The sequence below is a fragment of the Colobus angolensis genome, unplaced genomic scaffold (assembly GCF_000951035.1).
Source record: "Colobus angolensis palliatus isolate OR3802 unplaced genomic scaffold, Cang.pa_1.0 Scaffold37, whole genome shotgun sequence".
In the NCBI taxonomy this organism is placed as follows: domain Eukaryota; kingdom Metazoa; phylum Chordata; class Mammalia; order Primates; family Cercopithecidae; genus Colobus; species Colobus angolensis.
In genome coordinates, this window is record NW_012117043.1 from 7,216,641 (window position 1) to 7,235,806 (window position 19,166).

Consider the following 19,166-nt stretch of genomic DNA (forward strand, 5'->3'; position numbering starts at 1 on the left):
TGTGTGAGGGGTGTGTGTGAGGGGTGTGTGTGAGGGGTGTGTGTGAGGCTGTGTATGTGTGATGGTGTGTGTGAGGGGTGTGTGTGAGGGTGTATGTGTGAGGGGTGTGTGAGGGTTTGTGTTTGTGTGTTTTGAAAAGGCCTTGCTGAGTATTTTTTCAGAAGGTCTGAGTTCCAGCCCCCTCTTCTACTTTCACCTTGACTTGAGGACCTCGGTTGTGTGGTGTGATGGCAGATGGCATCACCAGGTGGTGTTGCGAGGCTGGGTTGGAAGGTCCTTGGATGCCACAGCAGAGTTGGGTTTCTGTACACAGTGGAGAACTGTGCAGGGATTTCAAGCAGGGGAATGATGTGATTAGATCTTGTTTCCAGGGGCCCTTTAGAAGTTCAGGACACAGCCTCTTAAATGCTTGCCTTTAGATGCTGTCATACCTGGGAAATAGGAAGTGACATTTTGGATGCACTATTGCACCTTCTTGCCATGGTACCCAGGAGACAAACAAGTGAATTTGGGCAAATGAGTAGAGTTAGTGATCGTTGGAGAATGCATGTGCCCTTGAGAACAGACCCACACACCCTCACACACAACCCTCCACACTCTAAATTACCAAGAGATGATTGGTCAGGTTATTTTATGTTACTTCTCTGTGTTAAGGGACTGTGCAAAAGAAAACACTTTCAGAGAGGGAAGAGGCCACTGATGAGGGTAAACAAATGGTGCTTTAGGGGAGGTGTTAAGAATTCAAAATGAAAACAAGTATGAAGATTTGCAGAAGTCTCTCCCCATGAAGATCTACTGAGCCATGTTTATAAACTTAACACTTGGCTTAAATATTGGCAGAGGTTGGCTTCTGTGGATTTATAGGCATTTTGGAAACAGGTTGAGACAAGCTGTGCCCGTGCACACAAAGGGCTAGACTGTTTGACATAGATCCTGCTGATTCACTGCAACAAGCTGTTCTTTTCCGACTTGGTGGTGGGAAGGACAAAGTGCTTTTGAGAAGATTGCTGGATAACCCTGTACTGTAGGGAGGGCCAGTATTCAATTCAGAGGAGCATGGACACCTTGTGGGGACCCTAGATGGAGGAAGACAAGGCCCAGAGGGGATGGAGAGGGAGATCAGAGGGAGACAGATGGCTCTGGGTAAGAGAGAAGGAGGGATTTTGAGTGTATGGAGGCAGTGAATGGAGGTAGCGTATGAAGTAGAAGGTGGGAAGGTAGAACCCAAGGAGGGCAAACCACTGAAATTCCCAGCAGCAGGAATAACTGATATATTTATTTTATGGTAACTCTCAACACTGAGTTTAAAGTTGCTTTCTGCTCTGTGCTGTTATTACCCACTGCTACCCCCAAACCTTAGGACAAGTCCGCTACACACAGAAACTTTGTGTTAGTGGTTCCTTGAGGGAATGGTGGATGGCAGGGGTGTATTGTATGGGGTGGTGGGGGCTGACGAAAGCAAGGAACTGTCTAGAATGTGGAAGTTGCAGGGGTAGAGAAATTGGTTATGAGAATAATTCAGAATAAACTTGACCCCACGTTTTCAGATATTTTGGAGAGTAGGGTTCTAGACTTCACAGGAATGGAATGAACACTCTCCGAAGGCTGGAACTAATTTGCTTGGTGACATCCCTTTTGGAGGCACGTAGGTTTCAGCTGAATTGACTTGCTACTATTTATTTATTTATTTTTAGACAGGGTCTCACTATGTTGCCCAGGCTGGAGTGCAGTGGTGCGATCATGGCTCACTGCAGTCTCGGCCTCCTGGGCTCAAGCAATCCTCTTGACTTTCTACTTTAGACAAAGTGGCCCCATCATGTTAAGAGCTCATGGTATAATGAAGGCTCAAGATCCTGACAGAGAAAAAACATCTGCTTGGGGAGAAATTGATGAAGATCAGGCTGTGCGAAAAGAAGGGCTAGGTTTGGGTTTAGAGGGAAGGAGGTGGAAAAATATTCTGAGCTTTCCTTGAAGGTTTCCTTAGTGATGAATGTGCTTATGTTGATTTTCAGGATTGTAGTCTAAACTCTTGCTGTTCAAGATATGATCCCCAGCTGGGCTGCACGGGCCTTATCTGGGATCCCGACAGACATGCAGACCCAGGCTCCTCTCCACACTTCCTGAAGGCAAATCTGTGCCTTGCTAACCCCCAGGTGATCCCTGTTCACCTTGGAGAACTGCAAAGGTGGTCCATCTCTGCTCCTGGTGTCCTGGGACTGGGAACAAGTACATGTTAGTTTTTGACACAATTGACCTCTCTTTCTTCCTTTTGGGCACTCTGCTCACTTGGTTTCCACTTTTCCAGCATGCCTCGCCCAAGATTCTCATTCCACTTGGTGGCTCCTGCTGCTAGGTTTCCTTTACTGGATTCTTGGCCTCTGACGGTTGTTTAAATGTCAGGGGGTCCCAGGGCTCTGCCCTCCATGTGGCTTTAAAGCTCACCTCCTTGCTGATGGTGCACACTTCTATCTCTAGCCTGACTTCTTCCCGGTCATTTACATGACTGTCCACTCCATACCACTGTTTGTACTGGAATATTTAACAAGCATTTCAGATCTAACAGCCCCAAACAAAATTCCCTGTTTTACCCTCATAATGACTGCTGCCTTAGCGTTCCACATTGGGCTAATGGGACCACCTCCGAATCCAGAACCTGACTACTTCTCACCTTCCACCGCCACCTCCACCACAATTATCTGTAGAGTGGACTAAGCAATAATCTCGTCACGGTCTCCCTACTTCCTGTCTTGCTCTCAGTGGAGCAGTCAGAGTCATTTCTTAAAGTGTAAACAAGATCATGACCCTCTCCTGCACAAAACCTGCCAATGACTTCCTGTCTTACTCTGAATAAAATTCACAGTCCTGGTCAGGTGGGGTGGCATGCACCTGTAGTTCCAGCTACTCAGGAGAAGCTGAGGTGGGAGATCGATCGAGCCCAGGAGTTCAAGGCTGAAGTGAGCTGTGATTGCTGCGCTCCAACCTGGGTAACAGAGTAAAATTCTGCCTTCCTGGGACTCACACCCAAAACAATATTATATGATGCAATATTTATATAGATACGTCGATATGCATGTAAATTTCTAAAAGAAGGTCTAGAGAGGTAATCAGTTGACTTTTAACTGTATCATCTCATTTAGGAGACTAGGATTAAAGGTAATGATTTGATGTTTGAATTGTATACTAGAGTAATTACTTGTATAATTAAAAATATTTAAACCTTTCACATGTACTATTGAAAAACTGGAAACTAAGAAAGAGTCAAAAGAATAAAAGAAAATCAATTGCAGGCCAGGTATAGTGGCTCACGCCTGTAATCCCAGCAGTTTGGGAGACCGAGGCAGCCAGATCACGAGGTCAGGAGATCGAGACCATCCCGGCTAACACAGCGAAACCCCGTCTCTACTAAAAATACAAAAAACTAGCTGGGCGTGGTGGTGGGTACCTGTAGTCCCAGCTACTTGGGAGGCTGAGGCAGGAGAATGGCGTGAACCCGGGAGGTGGAGCTTGCAGTGAACCGAGATCGCGCCACTGCACTCGTCTGGGTGACAGAGCAAGACTCCCTCTCAAAAAAAAAAAAAAAAAAAAAGGAAAATTAACTGTAGTCCTGCCCCTTCTCCCCAAAGACAGGCATGTAAAAAATGTGTTTCTTTTTAGTCTTCCTATATATTAAAAAAAAGTATCTACAATTTTCTATCCTGTTTTTTCACTTAATATTAACATACACATGTCCTCGTACTATTATAAGCTATTTGTAACCATAATGTTACTGAATTATCCTCTTTTGTTAGATAGTTGGATCATTTCCAGTATTTTTCTGTTATAAACAACACTCAGGATGTTTTTGTGCATACTTTTAATATTTTAAATTATTTTCTATGGGTATATTCCCAGAAAATGAATTACTAGGTCCAAGAATCAGAATATTTTTTAAAACTTTTAGTATATATTATTGAATTGTTTTCCAAAAGACTTTAAACAATTCATGTTATGTTTAGTAATGTAACTATCTTCTGAGAGAGTATTCTAGTAGAGGTTTTAAGGTAAAGATATGATGGGAACATGATTATGGTATCTTGAATTGGAGACCAGTGGGCTGTTGCTGGGGCAGGAGGAGTGGGTGCAGGCAGGGAGGGGTAGGGATAAAAAATAACCTGTAGGGTTGTGTATAGGCAACTTAGTGCCATTCATTGGCATTAGAAATCCATGAGTAGAAACAATGTATGTGGGATGATGGTGTGTTGCAAGTTCTCCTCCCATGGCATCTGCTTTTGTAGTTGTATCTTCTGCTCTTGTTTACCTGGTTAACTCTTATTCATCCCCAGAAACCCACCTTAAATGATGTCGTTTTTGAGAGGCCTTCCTGGTGCCTCCCCCTAGTAAGTCAGAACATCCCGCTAGCATAGCACTTGCAGCGCAAGGTTGCTATTTTTGGCTCTTTAGTGTCTCTCTACTAGACTGGTCTAAATTACTTGAGGAGATGGACTAGTTGTTTTACTTCTGGGTCCCCACCACCAAGCACAGTACAGTATTGGCATTTACTAAATGATTGTTACTTCTTTCCATTCCCTTCTTTGCTTCTCTCCAGGGTAGAAATTTTGTGGGATATAGCTCTGCTCTAAAACCCGGAGGTTATTCCAAAAAAAATTTTCTACTGCCTCACTTAGACTCATTACATTTCTCTTAATCTACTCAAATTTTAGGGAAGAGATTGTTTGCCAATTGCTCGATTGACCTGTGGGAATTCTTTAAAAAGATGACATTCAAGCTTAAATTATTTCTTTTGTGATTATATTTGTAAGTGCTTGTGAAACCCGGGAATACACTTTCCTAGGAAGTGTTCCATTTTGGCCTGTGATCCTTTAAGGAATGTTCTTGTTTGGCAAGCATAAATCATATTAGCTTTATTATAAGTAGACTTTGTAAAATATACTTTCATGTTTAGCTCTTTGACAAATGTGTGTAGTAACTCCATTACCCTTTTGTTCCCCGTTACCTCAAAGGCCAGTTTGGAGTGACCGAGGTGTAAATTGCCCACAGCACTGTTCTGCCTTCCTTCAGGGCTGAGCCTTCAGTGTTCCACTGCAGTTAAGTTCTGAGCCACCATTCTATTTATGGGATTACCTTGCTTGTACTAATGAGCAAAATAATTTTTCCAAATGCTGATGGATCTTTAATTCTGCAAAAATGTCACGGGAAGGATTTTGCCTTCTTGGAAAAAGGCCCTGCCTTGATAGAATAACTGTCCACTTTATGATTCTCAGCATAGGTCAAGTTCTTGTGGGCATTAAAGAATGTTTTATGTATAAACATATAAAAGAATGTTTTATTTTTATTTTCATACTGTGAGTGTGTGGTGGGGAAGGATACGATGACTGCTAATAGAATTGGGTACCACTGCCTGAATTTCTGCTAAGGCGCCAGTCATTTTACCTACCACTGCCTTGGCACACCAGTGAAAATGCCAATACAGCAAGAAGACAAGTTCGTTGTCACACCAGTCCAGAGCCATAATAAAGGACTACTTTTAATTTCTGCTCTAGTTACTGAGAAATACTTAAATCATTACAGTTGGCATTTGACATGGAACACAGATATTGGTTTTGTTTTGCTTTAATTTACACCCCCCCTACACTTGGAGAAAGGAATCTGAAGAAATTAAAACTTATTTTCCATGGACCTCTTCTTCCTTGCTCCAGAAACATTTGAGATTATCACTAATGTCGGGTCATTTCTAACTCAGCCAGTGCAATTGTTGAATTTGTGGTTTTCAGCAGATTTGCAATTTGCCTTTTGATTTGACTAATGATTGCTTTTTAGGCCTTTGTGGCATATTCATTTTCCTAACATTTTAAGTAAATTGTGAAATGTCATGGAAACCAGTGCTGATTTCTTTCTTGTTCTCAATGTGTGTCTGTTTTGGTTGTTTTTCTTCAGTGATGATTTCAGTTGGTGTTTAGAAGTGTGAAATATATATTACTTTTTGATGCTTTTAATGTACATTTGGCCTAGGCTGATAATGAGCAGATTGACACAGATGTCAAGAAAATTTCCAAGGAGGATTTAGCAAGATTATGGGGAAAAAACAGTTATTTTATTTATTCATTTGCTCCTTTATACACTTTTCCAGTGAGCTTTGCTGTGGTCCTACTGTGTGCCAAGCACTAAGTCATAGACCAGATATACTTTGGTCACTGCCATAAAAAAACTGGTTGGATATTTGGCTGAGAGGGACAGAGATTAAATGAGTAAAGATGCAAATGAGTATATAATTATAAAAGGTGTTGTGTATCAGTAGTGACATTTGTTAATATTACCAGTGATCTCATTATAAATGTCTTAAGTATTGGGAAGTTGCCAGCCTCCTGTAGCAGATGCAAATTTTCAAAAATCCGGTTTCCTCTGGGAAGCTCAATTTAATAAATACTGTAAATTGTTTTCCTTGAGGTGACAGGCTTACTTCATTCACTGTCAAGATGTCTGCCCAACATGCACATAAAACATGCATAGCCAGTTCAACACCAGCAATTGCACACATGCTTTTCCTTGTGAAAATCATTGCACTTTGTCATACAGCAGAAGTACTGCCTGCATATGCCCGTTTGGGTTGCTCTATACTGTTTCACCAGGGCATTCTTCAGGGCAACTGGCATTTTAAGAATGTTTTGTTTTTATTTTCATACTGTGAGTGTGTGGTGGGGAAGGATACGATGACCGCTAATAGAATTGGGTACCATTGCCTGGATTCCTGCTAATGCGCCAGTCATTTTACCTACCACTGCCTTGGCACATCAGTGAAAATGCCAATACAGCAAGAAGACAAATAATGTCTGAGTGTTATTCTAAAAACAATTTGGCCTTATGGGCCCCTGAGGGGAGCACAGATCATGCTTTGAAGAATGATGCTGTAGTCTTTTCTTCAACAAGCCTTTATGGAAAGTTTCCTGTGTACCAGTTCCTGGGAAGGATGCTCTCCTTTACAACCTTGGTGTGTACTCAGATCTTTGTTATCTAATAGTAACCAAAGTTAACAGCTAGCATTTAATGGATTCCTACTACATTCTAGGAACGGTGTGCCAAGCCCCTGGAGTATTGGGGTCCCAGCAGGAGATGGGGTACCTCAAGAGTGTTTAATAAAGAGACTTTTTACAAAGGCGTGGGCAGGATTAAGGTTAACCAACAAGAAATGATAAAGGATCAGGGTTAACAGTCTGTAGACCATGAAGGAATAAGGGAGGCAGATGGTTCCCAGAGCTGGAGAGGACAGCCTCCTAGGAGCTGTGGCCTTCAGGAGAGGGATGCAGCCAATTGCTGGGGTGAACTGTGGAAATTCTTTAAAAAGATGACATTCAAGCTTAAATGATTTCTTTTGTGATTGTATTTATGCTTGGTGTGGCTGTGACTCATTGGGGAGGAACTAGGGAGTTGAATACTCTGACCTCTCCCTCCTCCTACCCTCTAATCTGTTCTGGTACGTCCCACTGATGAAACCCAACCAGAAGCCACAGGCCAAGGGAGTCTATGGAGACAATTAATCTGGGTCCCATGGCCAGGTGAAAAGGGGAGAGAATGGATCTGGAGGGACAAATGCAGGCTGCTTATTTGGCACAAAACTTTATTTGCACCATTTCATTTAATATCTAACCCAAGGAAGCAAGTTAACTAACTTAAGGAAGCAAGTGCTAGTGCAATCCCCGTCTTGCAGATGAACAAATTGAGGCTGGAGAGGTAAAGCAATAATGACAGAGTCCAGGTTTGAAGAAGACTGAGACTCTTAGCCTCTATTCCTCCCTGTCTGGCCAACAGGCCAGCAAGAAGCAGGCAGCAGGGGTTCCTGCAGTGTGCTGCTTCCACAGAATAGTTGAACAAGTAAAGTTATGTGCTGGGAACTTGTTGTTCCTTATTTACAAGACTGTACACGGCCTTCCTGTTCCTCCCAATTACTATTCTTCTGGCCAAAGACTCCCTGGATAGGGAAGGAACTCAGCCCAAAATCTGCAAACGTGTTCAGAAAGCAGCCAGGGAATCTTTGTTGGATCCTACAAGGAGCCCTCTCACCATCTGCCTTCCACCCCAGCTGACCCAGAGACTCCCTGCCAGAACACTGAGTGTATTTTGATGAGTTAAATGAAAACAACAACCATAACCAAAACAAACTGCATGGGTCCTGGGGGAAAGAAAAAAAATCAGAAAAGTTGGACACTTCATAATTCCTTCCTTTGCACATTCTTTTTTTTCTTTTTAAATGACTACATTTGATACAGAATGCAGAGTTCCTAGAGGGTGTTCTAAAAACTTAAAAACTTAGAGTTCTAAAGTGGACCCTTCATTAAAGCTTTCTTAATGCCATAGGAAGGTTTCTATGATTTAGAATTTTTATGATATTGATACATGCCAAAAACAATTTAATCACATCACAAGTACGACTGAGTATGTCTACTCTTTCCTAAGGTGAAATGCCGCTTCTCTGATTATTGGTCTGCAGTTTGTATGGACCTGTTCTATGCATACTTTGCGATGGTTCACATTCTATAATTACAGCACCAACATTTCCTTCAGGACAGTATCAAAAACACACTCCAAGTTAAAAATCATTCCCTTCTCTATCCATTCTCTTTTGGAGGGAACAAAAAATAACATAAAGTTTTTTGTTTTTGTTTTGAGTTTTGCTTGAGTCTCGCTCTGTTGCCTGCTCTGGAGTGCAGTGGCATCATCATAGTTCACTGAAACCTCAAACGCCTGGGCTTATGTAATCCTCTCGCCTTAGCCTCCTGAGTAGCAAGGACTACAGGTGTGCTCCACCACACCCAGCTGGAACATCAAATTTTGATACCAATATATGAGCCAACCCACCTACCACCTCCACTAAACAATATGAAGCAGGCCAATAAAGTCCCCACTCTCAGGGAGAGCTCACTGCCACACAGAATGACCAGGGAGGGCTACGCTGGGAAAAGTCTATGGAGCTTTGGGGACCCAGAGAAGTGGGGTCACGGGGAATCTGAGGTTTCCTAGAGGAAGTAACATTTAAGCTGAGGCCTGAAAAGTCAGGTAAGGATGAGATGGGAAAATAAGAAGGTACAGGGGTGTTCTAGGCAGAGCAAACAACAGGTGCTTTGGAAGCCTTAGAAAGAACAGCAAGCATGGCCTGTTCAGTGAAAGATGGAGAACAAAGTTCAAGTGTATTGATGGTGAGTGAAGAGGCTCAGGAGATGGGTATAGCTGGGTCATGGAAAGCCCTTAGCCACATTAAGGAATCAGAACTTTCTCCTGAGCCCAGTGGGAGGCGTGCAGGCATTTTAAGTGAATAAGCAATGTGGGTAAATTAAAAAAATGTATCACTCTGTGACTGGGCGCAGCGGCTCACGCCTGTAATCCCAGCACTTTGGGAGGCCAAGGCAGGTGGATCACGAGGTCAGGAGATCTAGACCATCCTGGCTAACACGGTGAAACCCCATCTCTACTAAAAATTCAAAACATTAGCCAGGTGTGGTAGCAGGTGCCTGTAGTCCCAGCTACTCAGGAAGCTGAGGCAAGAGAATGGCGTGAACCCAGGAGGTGGTGCTTGCAGTGAGCCGAGATGGTGCCACTGCACTCCAGCCTGGGTGACAGGGTGAGACTCCATCTAAAAAAAAAAAAAAAAAAAAAAATCACTTTGCAACAGGATACAGAAAAATCAAGAGGGATTTTTCAGCCTCTTTTTATAACTTTCTTTTTTTTTTTACACGACTTTAAGAAAGTAATATGTATCACTGTTGTGATAAAAATAAAAACCAATAAAGCTATTTTTGTTTTTTATATTTTAAAAACCCATTCTGACAAAAGACTTGAATGGACATCTACTGAAGAAGATATACAGATGGCAAGTAAGCATGTGCAACATCATACGTCATTAGGGAAAGGCAACTTAAAACAGCAGTGAGATGCCACTATACACCTATGTGTATAGTGGCATTCTAACTACATGACATTCTGAGAAAGGCAAAACTATAAGGACAGTATAAAGATCAGCGGTTGCCAGGAGTTGGGCAGATGAGCAGGCAGAGCAAAGCAGATTTTTAGGCCAGTGAAACTGTTCCGTGTGATATTGCTGATATTGCAATGGTAGTGCTAGGGTTTGTATGTGGTTTTTTGGCCCCACCAAGTCTTATGTTGAAATTTGATCCCCAGTGTTGGAGGTGGGGCCTTGTGGGAGGTGTTTGAGTCATGGAGGTGGATCCCTCATGAATGGTGGTAATGAGGGAGTTTTCACTCTTAGTTCCCATGAGAACAGATTGTTGCAAAGAGCCTGGCACCTCCTCTCTTTCTTGCCTCCTGTCTTGCCATGTGATCTGCATATATCAGCTCCCCTTCACCTTCTGCCATGAGTGGAAGCTTCCTGAGGTCCTTATCAGAAGCAGATGTAGGTGCCATGCTTTTATTTTTATTTATTTATTTATTTTTGAGACAAAGGCTCGCACTGTCGCCCAGGCTGGAGTGCCATGGTGCAATCTCAGCTCACTGCAACCTCTACCTCCTGGGCTCAAGAGATCCTCCCACCTCAGTTTCCTGAGTAGCTGGGACTACAGGCATGCACCACCACACCTGGCTAATTTGTTTTGTATTTTTGGTAGAGATAGGGTTTCACCATGTTGCCCAGGCTTGTCTCGAACTTCAGAGCTCGAGCGATCGGCCCACCTCGGCCTCCCAAATTGCTGGGATTATAGACGTGAGCCATGGTGCCCAACTGCCATGCTTTTGTGTAATACCAAGAGTGAGCCCTAATGTCAACTATGGACTGGTAATGGTGATGTGTCAATGCAGGTGCATCAACTGTAACAAATATCCCATGCTGGTGGAGGATGTTGGTAGTGGGGGAGGCTGTGCCTGTGTGAAGACGGGATATATGGGAACACTATATTTCTGCTCAATTTCGCTGCGAACCTAAAACTGCTCTAAAAAATAAAGCCTATTAAGAAAACAAAACAAAACAATAAAAAATTCCATGAGAGGAAGAAGGTAAGACAAGGGGCAGTAAGAGCCTGCAGAGGTTGTGGCAGGGGTCTAGCCCCAGGGCTGGGGCCTGGGCTGGGGCCTAAGCTGGGCAGAGGCAGTCGGGCTGGGTAGAAGGGATCCAGGAGCATTCACAGGAGTTACGCTGCTTGGATGCTGGGAGGGCAAGGAAGAGGAGTGCGCTGAAGCTTCTTGCTTGACTACCGATGTTGCCATAAGCAGAGATGTGATGAACCACCTTCAGTATGATAGGCAGTTCTTGTAGGTCAGAGATTGCACCAGAAGATGGAGAGGGAAGGAGGAGACCTTATAACTGACTAAGACAAGATAAATCACATTTTATTCTTTTTTTAAGAGAGGTCCTGTTGATTTATCATTTTTCTGTTTTATACATCACTTATAGGACATAATGCCATGAGTAACCCATATACAGAAAATTCACAGCCTGAACTGGCTTTGGGGAAGACTAAGGCACGTTGGGAGGAGAAGGCCAGCCCCAAAGGCTGGAAATGACATTCCTGTTGATAAAGGGCAGAACATGAGCAAACTGAGAGAGAGAGGAGATGCAAAGACAAAAATTTCATGCAAAGGATGGGTGTGTTCAGAGGCTGATGAGCTGCAGGTTGCAGAGAGGCCCTACCATGGCCCTCTGTTATCTGTGCTGTCTGCTCCCTTTTCTGGTGGTAGCACACCTGCCACTCCTCATCATCCTGGCATTGACGCGGGTTTTCTCTGCCCTGACCCCAGTCCATCCTCCACCCTGCTGTGCCCCACTATGTGCTCAAGGAGACTGACCCCTGTAGACTGAATCCCTTGGTTCCCTGGCCGGCTGGCTTCTGATTGGGCCCTGCAGGAGACTGAGGGGAAGAAGAGGGAGAGGACGGGTTGTTTGTTTCCTGTTGCCTCCTTGCCTTGCAAAGGCTGTGCTGTGCCCCCAAGACCACAGCAGCCCCACCCCCCTGGCCCCAGGCCTAATGGCTCCTCTAAGGGTTCTCCACCCTTGGCCCTGCAAACTTAGGCATGGTCATGGCTTCCCCGTATTGCTAGTCCCTGGGTGCTAGAATATTCTTTGATACTTCCCTTAACCCTACTCAGATGGCTGTGAATGATCCCTTCATTAAAGTCTCTTCAGGCAACCATTTCAGGGAGAAATTGTGTTCTTGAGAAGCATAGAGATTAATAAAGGCTGTCAATGACAATTGTAGACCAAGGTGGGAAGGCAGGGTCACTCCCTGCTGTTGTGAGGAGTGGGGGAAGGTGGGGAATCCTACCCAAAGCTACATTCATCTGCTGGCTTGCAAGTACATTACCCAGAGCCACAGACAAAACCCATGGGTAGAGGCAGGCGCTGACTCCTTGCAGGCAGACAGCATGGTGACGTTTTTGAGGAGGAAGGTGGCCCTGGTGGGCCACCTTTGACCATTTTGGGTCACTCTGTCAGAGTGGAGCATGGATGGAGGAGGGAAGAGGCACGGGGTGGGAGGAATGCAACACAGATAGGTGAGACAGACAGAGGGGTCAGGAGTCTGCGGCAGCCTTGGTGGACAATGGTGAAGACCTGACCTAAGGAAGTGGCAGAGATGAGGGAGGACATCTGAGAACTATTCAGGAGATAGCCTCAATGTCCTAATGCTCAGTCCTATGTTGAGTTTGAGGGTGAAGGAGGCAATGACAGTTCGTGTTCTGGAGTGGGTTCCTGAGTAGATGGAGATACTGGCCACAGTAAGGGGCAGGACTACTCAGGGCAAGGAGCTGCTTTCTGTTGTGGACAGATTGATGTGTAGGACTGGCCACCTTTCATATGAATGGAATCGTACACCGTGTGGTCCTTTGTGACTGGCTTGTGTCACTTAGCATAATGTTCTCAAGGTTCATCCATATTGTAGCAGGGATCACTGCTTTATTCATTTTAATTGCCAAATAATATTCCATTATATGGAAGTAGCACATTTTATTTATCCATTCATTTGTTGGTGGACATTTGGGTTGCTTCTGGTTTTTGGCTGTGACAAATGGTGCTGGTGTGAACATCTGTGTACAAGTTTTTGTGTGGACATTCATTTTTTGTTTCTCTTGGGTATATACCTACAAGTACAGTTGCTAGCCAGGAATACACATGGTAACTCTATGTTTAATGTTGTAAGGAACTGCCAGACTATTTTTACAAAATGCTTCTCTATTTCTAGTAACATTTTTTATATTTTAAAGTCTTTTTGTTTGATATTAGCATAGCAACCCTAGCTTTCTTCTGCTTATCCCTTGTCTTTTAAAAAAGATGATTTTATCAGAAATGCATATAGCCATAAGTAATATATTACATGATTTAGTTATGCATATTTGAGCTTTATAAAAATAGTGTCATGCTATAAATGTAGTTACTTGGACTTTTCACTCAATATGCTATTTCTAAGACCCACCTATGTTGTTGTATATTGTATATCGCTACAGTATAATTAATTTATGTTCTCTGCTGTGTAATATTCCATGGCATAACCCTACCATAATTTATTGATTCATTCTCCTGTAAGAGTCTATTTGGCATGTTTCCAGTGTTTTGCTATGACAAATTTATTGCTGCTATAAACATTTTTATACACCTCTCCTGATATAAGAGTTTCTCTTGTTCTCAGAGCAACTAGCAATATAACTATTAGCTAGGAACTTGTTAGAAATGCAACTTCTCCAGTCCCACCCAAGACCCACTGAGTCATAAACTATAGGATAGGCCCAGCAATCTGTGTTGTAATAAGCTCTCCAGGTGACTCTGGTATCTGATAAAATTTGAGGTCCACTGAAGTAGGAGTGAAATTTCTAGATTACAGGCAATCAGTTGTTTTCTGAAGTGGTTGTTCCATGATTTCATGGAGATCCACCCGCTCAGCACTTAGTATTGTCAGACTTCTTTATTTTGCCCACCAGATGGGTCATACTGACTGATCTTCCCTACTGAGAGGCATGGGTGTGGCTGTCGATTTCTCCTTCCTGCCTGTCCTCCCATCCTGCCCTGTCTAGGGGGCCAGAGCCATGCCATGCATGCTGACCCCTCGGCTGCCACTGTGGATGAAGCCTTCTTCAGTGTGGTTTGTTTTGACAGGAACACATGCACCACCTGCTCGCCCTGGAGCATCGTGCCGAGGAGCAGTTCCTGGAGCACTGGCTGAACCCTCACTGCAAACCCCACTGTGACAGGAACAGGGTTCATCCTGTGTAAGGGGATCAGGACCAGCCTCGGTACGTCTCCTTCTCTCTCCCAGGCCTCTGTCTGAGGGAGTGGCGGGGGATATAGCATGGCATGGGCTGGGAGACTTTCTGGACCATACCTTAGGGGGCCAGCTGGTTAGCAGTTTATGGGTTTGGAGTGGGGGTAGCAAGAGTGAGGCAGGAGACATAGTGGGGAGCCAGGTTGAGAGGAGCGCTGGGGGACACACAGGGGAGCCCAACTTTTATTGAGTCACAAAGTGATCCCAAATGAGGAGGGATGTGACCCTATTTGCCATGCAGAAAACCTCTCTCTGGACCCCAAATCTGGAGAAGTGTATTTTGTTGAGACTCAGGTCTCTTCAGGAGGGCTCAGCATTCATGGAGTCAACCTGTGACATCTACCACGATCATCACTACTGTCATCAGGATCAACAACTTCTTTCTCAGATCTCACTCATGTTCCCCACTGCCTTCCTGCAGCCTTCAAGGCTGCCAATCTGCCCAGCCCACCCTTTGTCTTTCCCTTTCCCAAGGCTTCTGTTTTCAGCCCACCAGCAGGGGACTGCCCAGCTTTCCCCCACACCCTGCATGCCCCCAACTCTGTACCTCTGTGCCTAGATGAGGCCGTTTGCCTCTCCCTGTCTGTCCTCATCGTCTTCCCCCCTTTCCAAATCCTGTTATATAAGGTAGAAAAGTTCCTTCAGAGGGTAAGCCCAGTGAATTTCATTTCTCCTCTGTAAGTTTTATGGACCAAGCATAATAAGATATAATCAGGTAGTTTGTCTTTGTGGTGAGATAATCTTGTACCTTTGTTGTTTATTTTGTGCTACTGTGAATTGACACAGGTACACTTCTATTAATCACTCTTTATAATATAACATAAATTGCCTCATATGATCCTTTTAACACCCTGGTGTCATTGCAGGGTATGCACTTTAACCCCATTTTAAAGAGGAGCTAACTGAGCATGATTAAGCTACTAACTCATGCTAAGCAGTGGTTGGTATGCTAGGCTTCTGACCACCATAAACCTGCATGCTTTATGTGGACTGTATTGCACAGTCCTGTGTGTGTGTGGGCATGGAATCACTCTGAGGAAGCTTTCGCAGATAGTGAGAGGATCACCTGCTGGCAGTGGAATAGAATTTCTGATTTTGAGGGGTAGGAGTGGGCTACATCCCTCTTCTAATTCTTCCAGCTGCTGGAGCTCTATTCTAGGTCAGGGTTCTGGTGTGCCTGGGCTTGGCTCCCAACTCCCAGGGTGCTGGCCTCCCCTGCACCAGGGGCCTTTGTCTAGCACTGGAAGCCCTCACTTGGCTTCTTCCAGAGAACAGAACTGTGGAGTAATTGGATGCTTAAGCTCTGGAACTGACCAGAGCTGAGTTTGACTTTCCGATTTCCAGCTCTGTGCCCTTGGGCAAGTTACCTAACCTCACTGACTCTTTGCTTCTGCCTCTGTAAATTGGGGTAATAATGATGTCTAGGGAGCCTGGTGCATAGTAAGTGACTCTAAAAATTAAAGCACTTATTAGTGTTGTGCAGTTGAAGTTAAAGGAGAGGTTTCTGGGTTCAGCCCCACAGTAGTACCCTCTAAGGGGTGACTGAGGCCTCTGATTCTTGGTAGGACAGGCACTGCTGGTGAGCCTGGGTGCCTAGCTCCTGCAAACACAGGGTTCCACAGAGGTCTCACTCCAGGCAGCTCCCACTTACGTAAATACAAGGAAGCGGTGGCTGGAGAAATGTGTCAACTTGGAATTGGGAGTCAGACAGACTTCAGATAATGAGTCCTCCAGTCACTGACTGAATAACCTTAGAAAAAAATGCCTGATTGAATAATTTCCTCATTTGTAATGTAAGGATAGTAATGGTTCCTTCCTTATGGTTCTAGGATTTAAGAAGTCAATGCCTGGAAAATAGTTAGTGTTGCCCTGGCACACATAGGAAGTGCTCAGAAAATGACAGCTGGATGGTGTTTCTTCTTCCTTGGTCTACTTTTCCTCTTCCTTAGTCTCCTCCTTTTCCCCTCTCCTCCTCCTCCTTCTTGTTCTTTATCACCATCATCACCATCACTACCACCATCACCATCACCACCACCACCATCACCACCATCACCACCATCATCACCATCACCCCCAGCACCATCACCATCATCACCACCATCATCACCACCATCATCACCACCACCATCACCACCACCACTACCACCATCACCACCACCATCACCACCACCATCACCACCATCACCACCACCACTATCACCACCATCATCATCACTATTATCACCATCACCACCACCACCACCATCACCACCATCATCACCATCACCACCACCACCATCACCATCACCATCATCACCATCACACCACCACCAACACCACCACCATCACCACCATCATCACCGTCACCACCACCACCACCACCATCACTACCATCATCACCATCACCACCACCACAATCACCACCATCACCATCATCACCATCACCACTACCACCAACACCACCATCACCACCATCATCACCATGACCATCACCACCACCATGACCACCACCACCACCATCATCCCCATCATCACCACCACCACCACCACCATCCCCATCATCACCACCACCACCATCATGACTACCACCACCACTCACCGTCACCACCACCACCATCACCACCACCACAATCACCACCATCACCATCATCACCATCACCAACACCACCACTACCATCATCACCATCACCGTCACCACCACTACCCCATCATCATTATCACCACCACCATGACCACCACCACCACTCTCACCACCATCATCACCGTCACCACCACCACCATCACCATCACCATCACCATCACCACCATCACCATCATCACCATCACCACCACCACCATCTCCGCCACCAACCACCACCACCATTCTCACCACCATCACCATCACCCCCATCACCATCATCACCACCACCACCATCATCATCACTGCTGCCACCATCATCACCATCAACCCCATCATCACCACCACCACCATCATTGACACCACCGCCACCATTATCACCATCAACCCCATCATCATCATCACCACTATCACCGCCACCATCATCATAATCATCACCATCACCACCACCACCACTATCATCATCATCACTACCACCACCATCATAACCATCATCACTATTACCACCAGCATGATCACCATCATCACCATCACTGCCACCACCATCATCACCACCACCACCACCACCACAATCATTATCATTATCCTAATGTTATTTTCTTGTTCTTTTTCAGCAAGCATTTTAATAGACAACAACCTGGATAATGTTGAAACAAGACAAGGCTGCTTTTTACATTTGTTTTTAAATTGCGGAAATGGATGTCTTCAGACCTTGTGAACTGTGGGCATATCAAAGATTGTCTTGGAAATGGCAAATATATATACTGCTTCATTTTACTAACCTGCATAAGTCACTAAAACTAATAGCTTAAAGCATGGACACCTGCCAAAGGTCTTTCCATCAGTTTGCAAGAGTGGGAACAACCAGAATCTTACCTGGGGCTGATGGAGCTGGAACTCCCAGACCCAGACTTGGGGCAGGCTGCCTGCCCTAAGGAATTTGGGGAATCCTTGTTCAGAGTAGTGAAGCATACCATTTGGGGTTGCTGAGTTGTTTTGTCATCTATTTTTTTTCCTCTTCTTTTCTGCCCTAATAAACATTGGTATTAAATTTACTTTTAGTGGTCTCTTCCTTTCTCTCTCTCTCTCTCTCTCTTTTTTTTTTTAGATGGAGTCTCACTCTGTCACCCAGGCTGGAGTGTAGTGGCATGATCTTGGCTCACTGCAACCTCTGCCTCCCAGGTTCAAGTGATTCTCCTGCCTCAGCCTCCTGAGTGACTGGGACTACAGGCATGCGCCACTATGCTCAGCTAATTTTTTTTGTATTTTTAGTAGAGACGGGGTTTCACCATGGTGACCAGACTGGTCTCGAACTCCTGACCTCAGGCAATCCACAAAGTGCTGGGATTACAGGTGTGAGCCACTGTGCCCCGCCTCTTTCTTTCTTTATAAATATTGAAACAGAGGTTTCCCTCCCTTGTTTATCTTTGCAAATCCAGCATCAGAAAGCTTACTGTTCTTTGAATGAATGAAAATACAAACACCCAGCAATTTTGCACAAGGGATATATAGATATAGATATAGATATAGATACATTTATTTATTTATTTGCCTAAGGCCAGCTCTGGAAATAGGGTCATTGCTTAATACCAGTTGTACACCCTGGTCTTTTAGCAAAGGCAACATTTCTTGTGAAAAGTGGGTTGCAGTTCCTGTATCCCACAGGCCCTCACCTGCCCCACAACCTCAGAATGAAAGATTGGACAATTAGAGGCCAAGAAAAGCAAAAATTTGGAGGGCAAGGGAAGGTGGGCCAAATGGTTCTAGGGAAAGAAGAATCTGGCATCCTCAAAAAAAGGTAAGGAGGGATGCCCACACACCCTGAGCTACAGAGGAGGACTTGTCCCAAAGGAGGTTGGGTGGTGTATTAGTTCATTATTGCATTGCTATAAAGATATACCTAAGACTGGGTAATTTATTCAGAACAGAGGTTTAATTGGCTCACAGTTCTGCAGGTTGTACAGGAAGCATGATGATGGCACGTGCTTGGCTTCTGGGGAGGCCTCAGGAAACTTACAAACATGGTGAAAGGTGAAGTGGAGCAGTCACATGGCCAGAGCAAGAGCAAGAGAGGGAGTGGGAAGATGCCACACACTTTTAAACAACCAGATCTTGTGAGAACTCTCTCACTATTGTGAGAACAGTACCAAGGGGATGGTACTACACCATTCATGAGAAACTGCCCCCATGATCCAATCAGCTCCTACCAAGCCCCACTTCCAACATTGGGGATTAAATTTCAACATGCAATTTGGGTAGAGACATAGATCCAAACTATATTAGGTGTGCTCGTCGAGGGATGAAGGTACTGAATCTCTCAA

At 44.7% G+C, this 19,166-nt stretch overlaps 1 protein-coding gene across 1 annotated transcript in view; it reads left to right on the forward strand.

The window, feature by feature from the left end:
* LOC105520127 (chromosome unknown open reading frame, human C17orf67) overlaps nucleotides 1–17,900 on the forward strand; it is a 24,588-nt gene extending 6,688 nt beyond the window's left edge. The window contains exons 3-4 of the mRNA XM_011953734.1: nucleotides 14,084–14,220; nucleotides 17,460–17,900. Coding sequence (XP_011809124.1) covers nucleotides 14,084–14,200 — 117 coding nt within the window. The 3' untranslated portion in view covers nucleotides 14,201–14,220; nucleotides 17,460–17,900. The remainder of the gene's footprint in view (nucleotides 1–14,083; nucleotides 14,221–17,459) is intronic.
* Nucleotides 17,901–19,166: the final 1,266 nt, after the last annotated feature.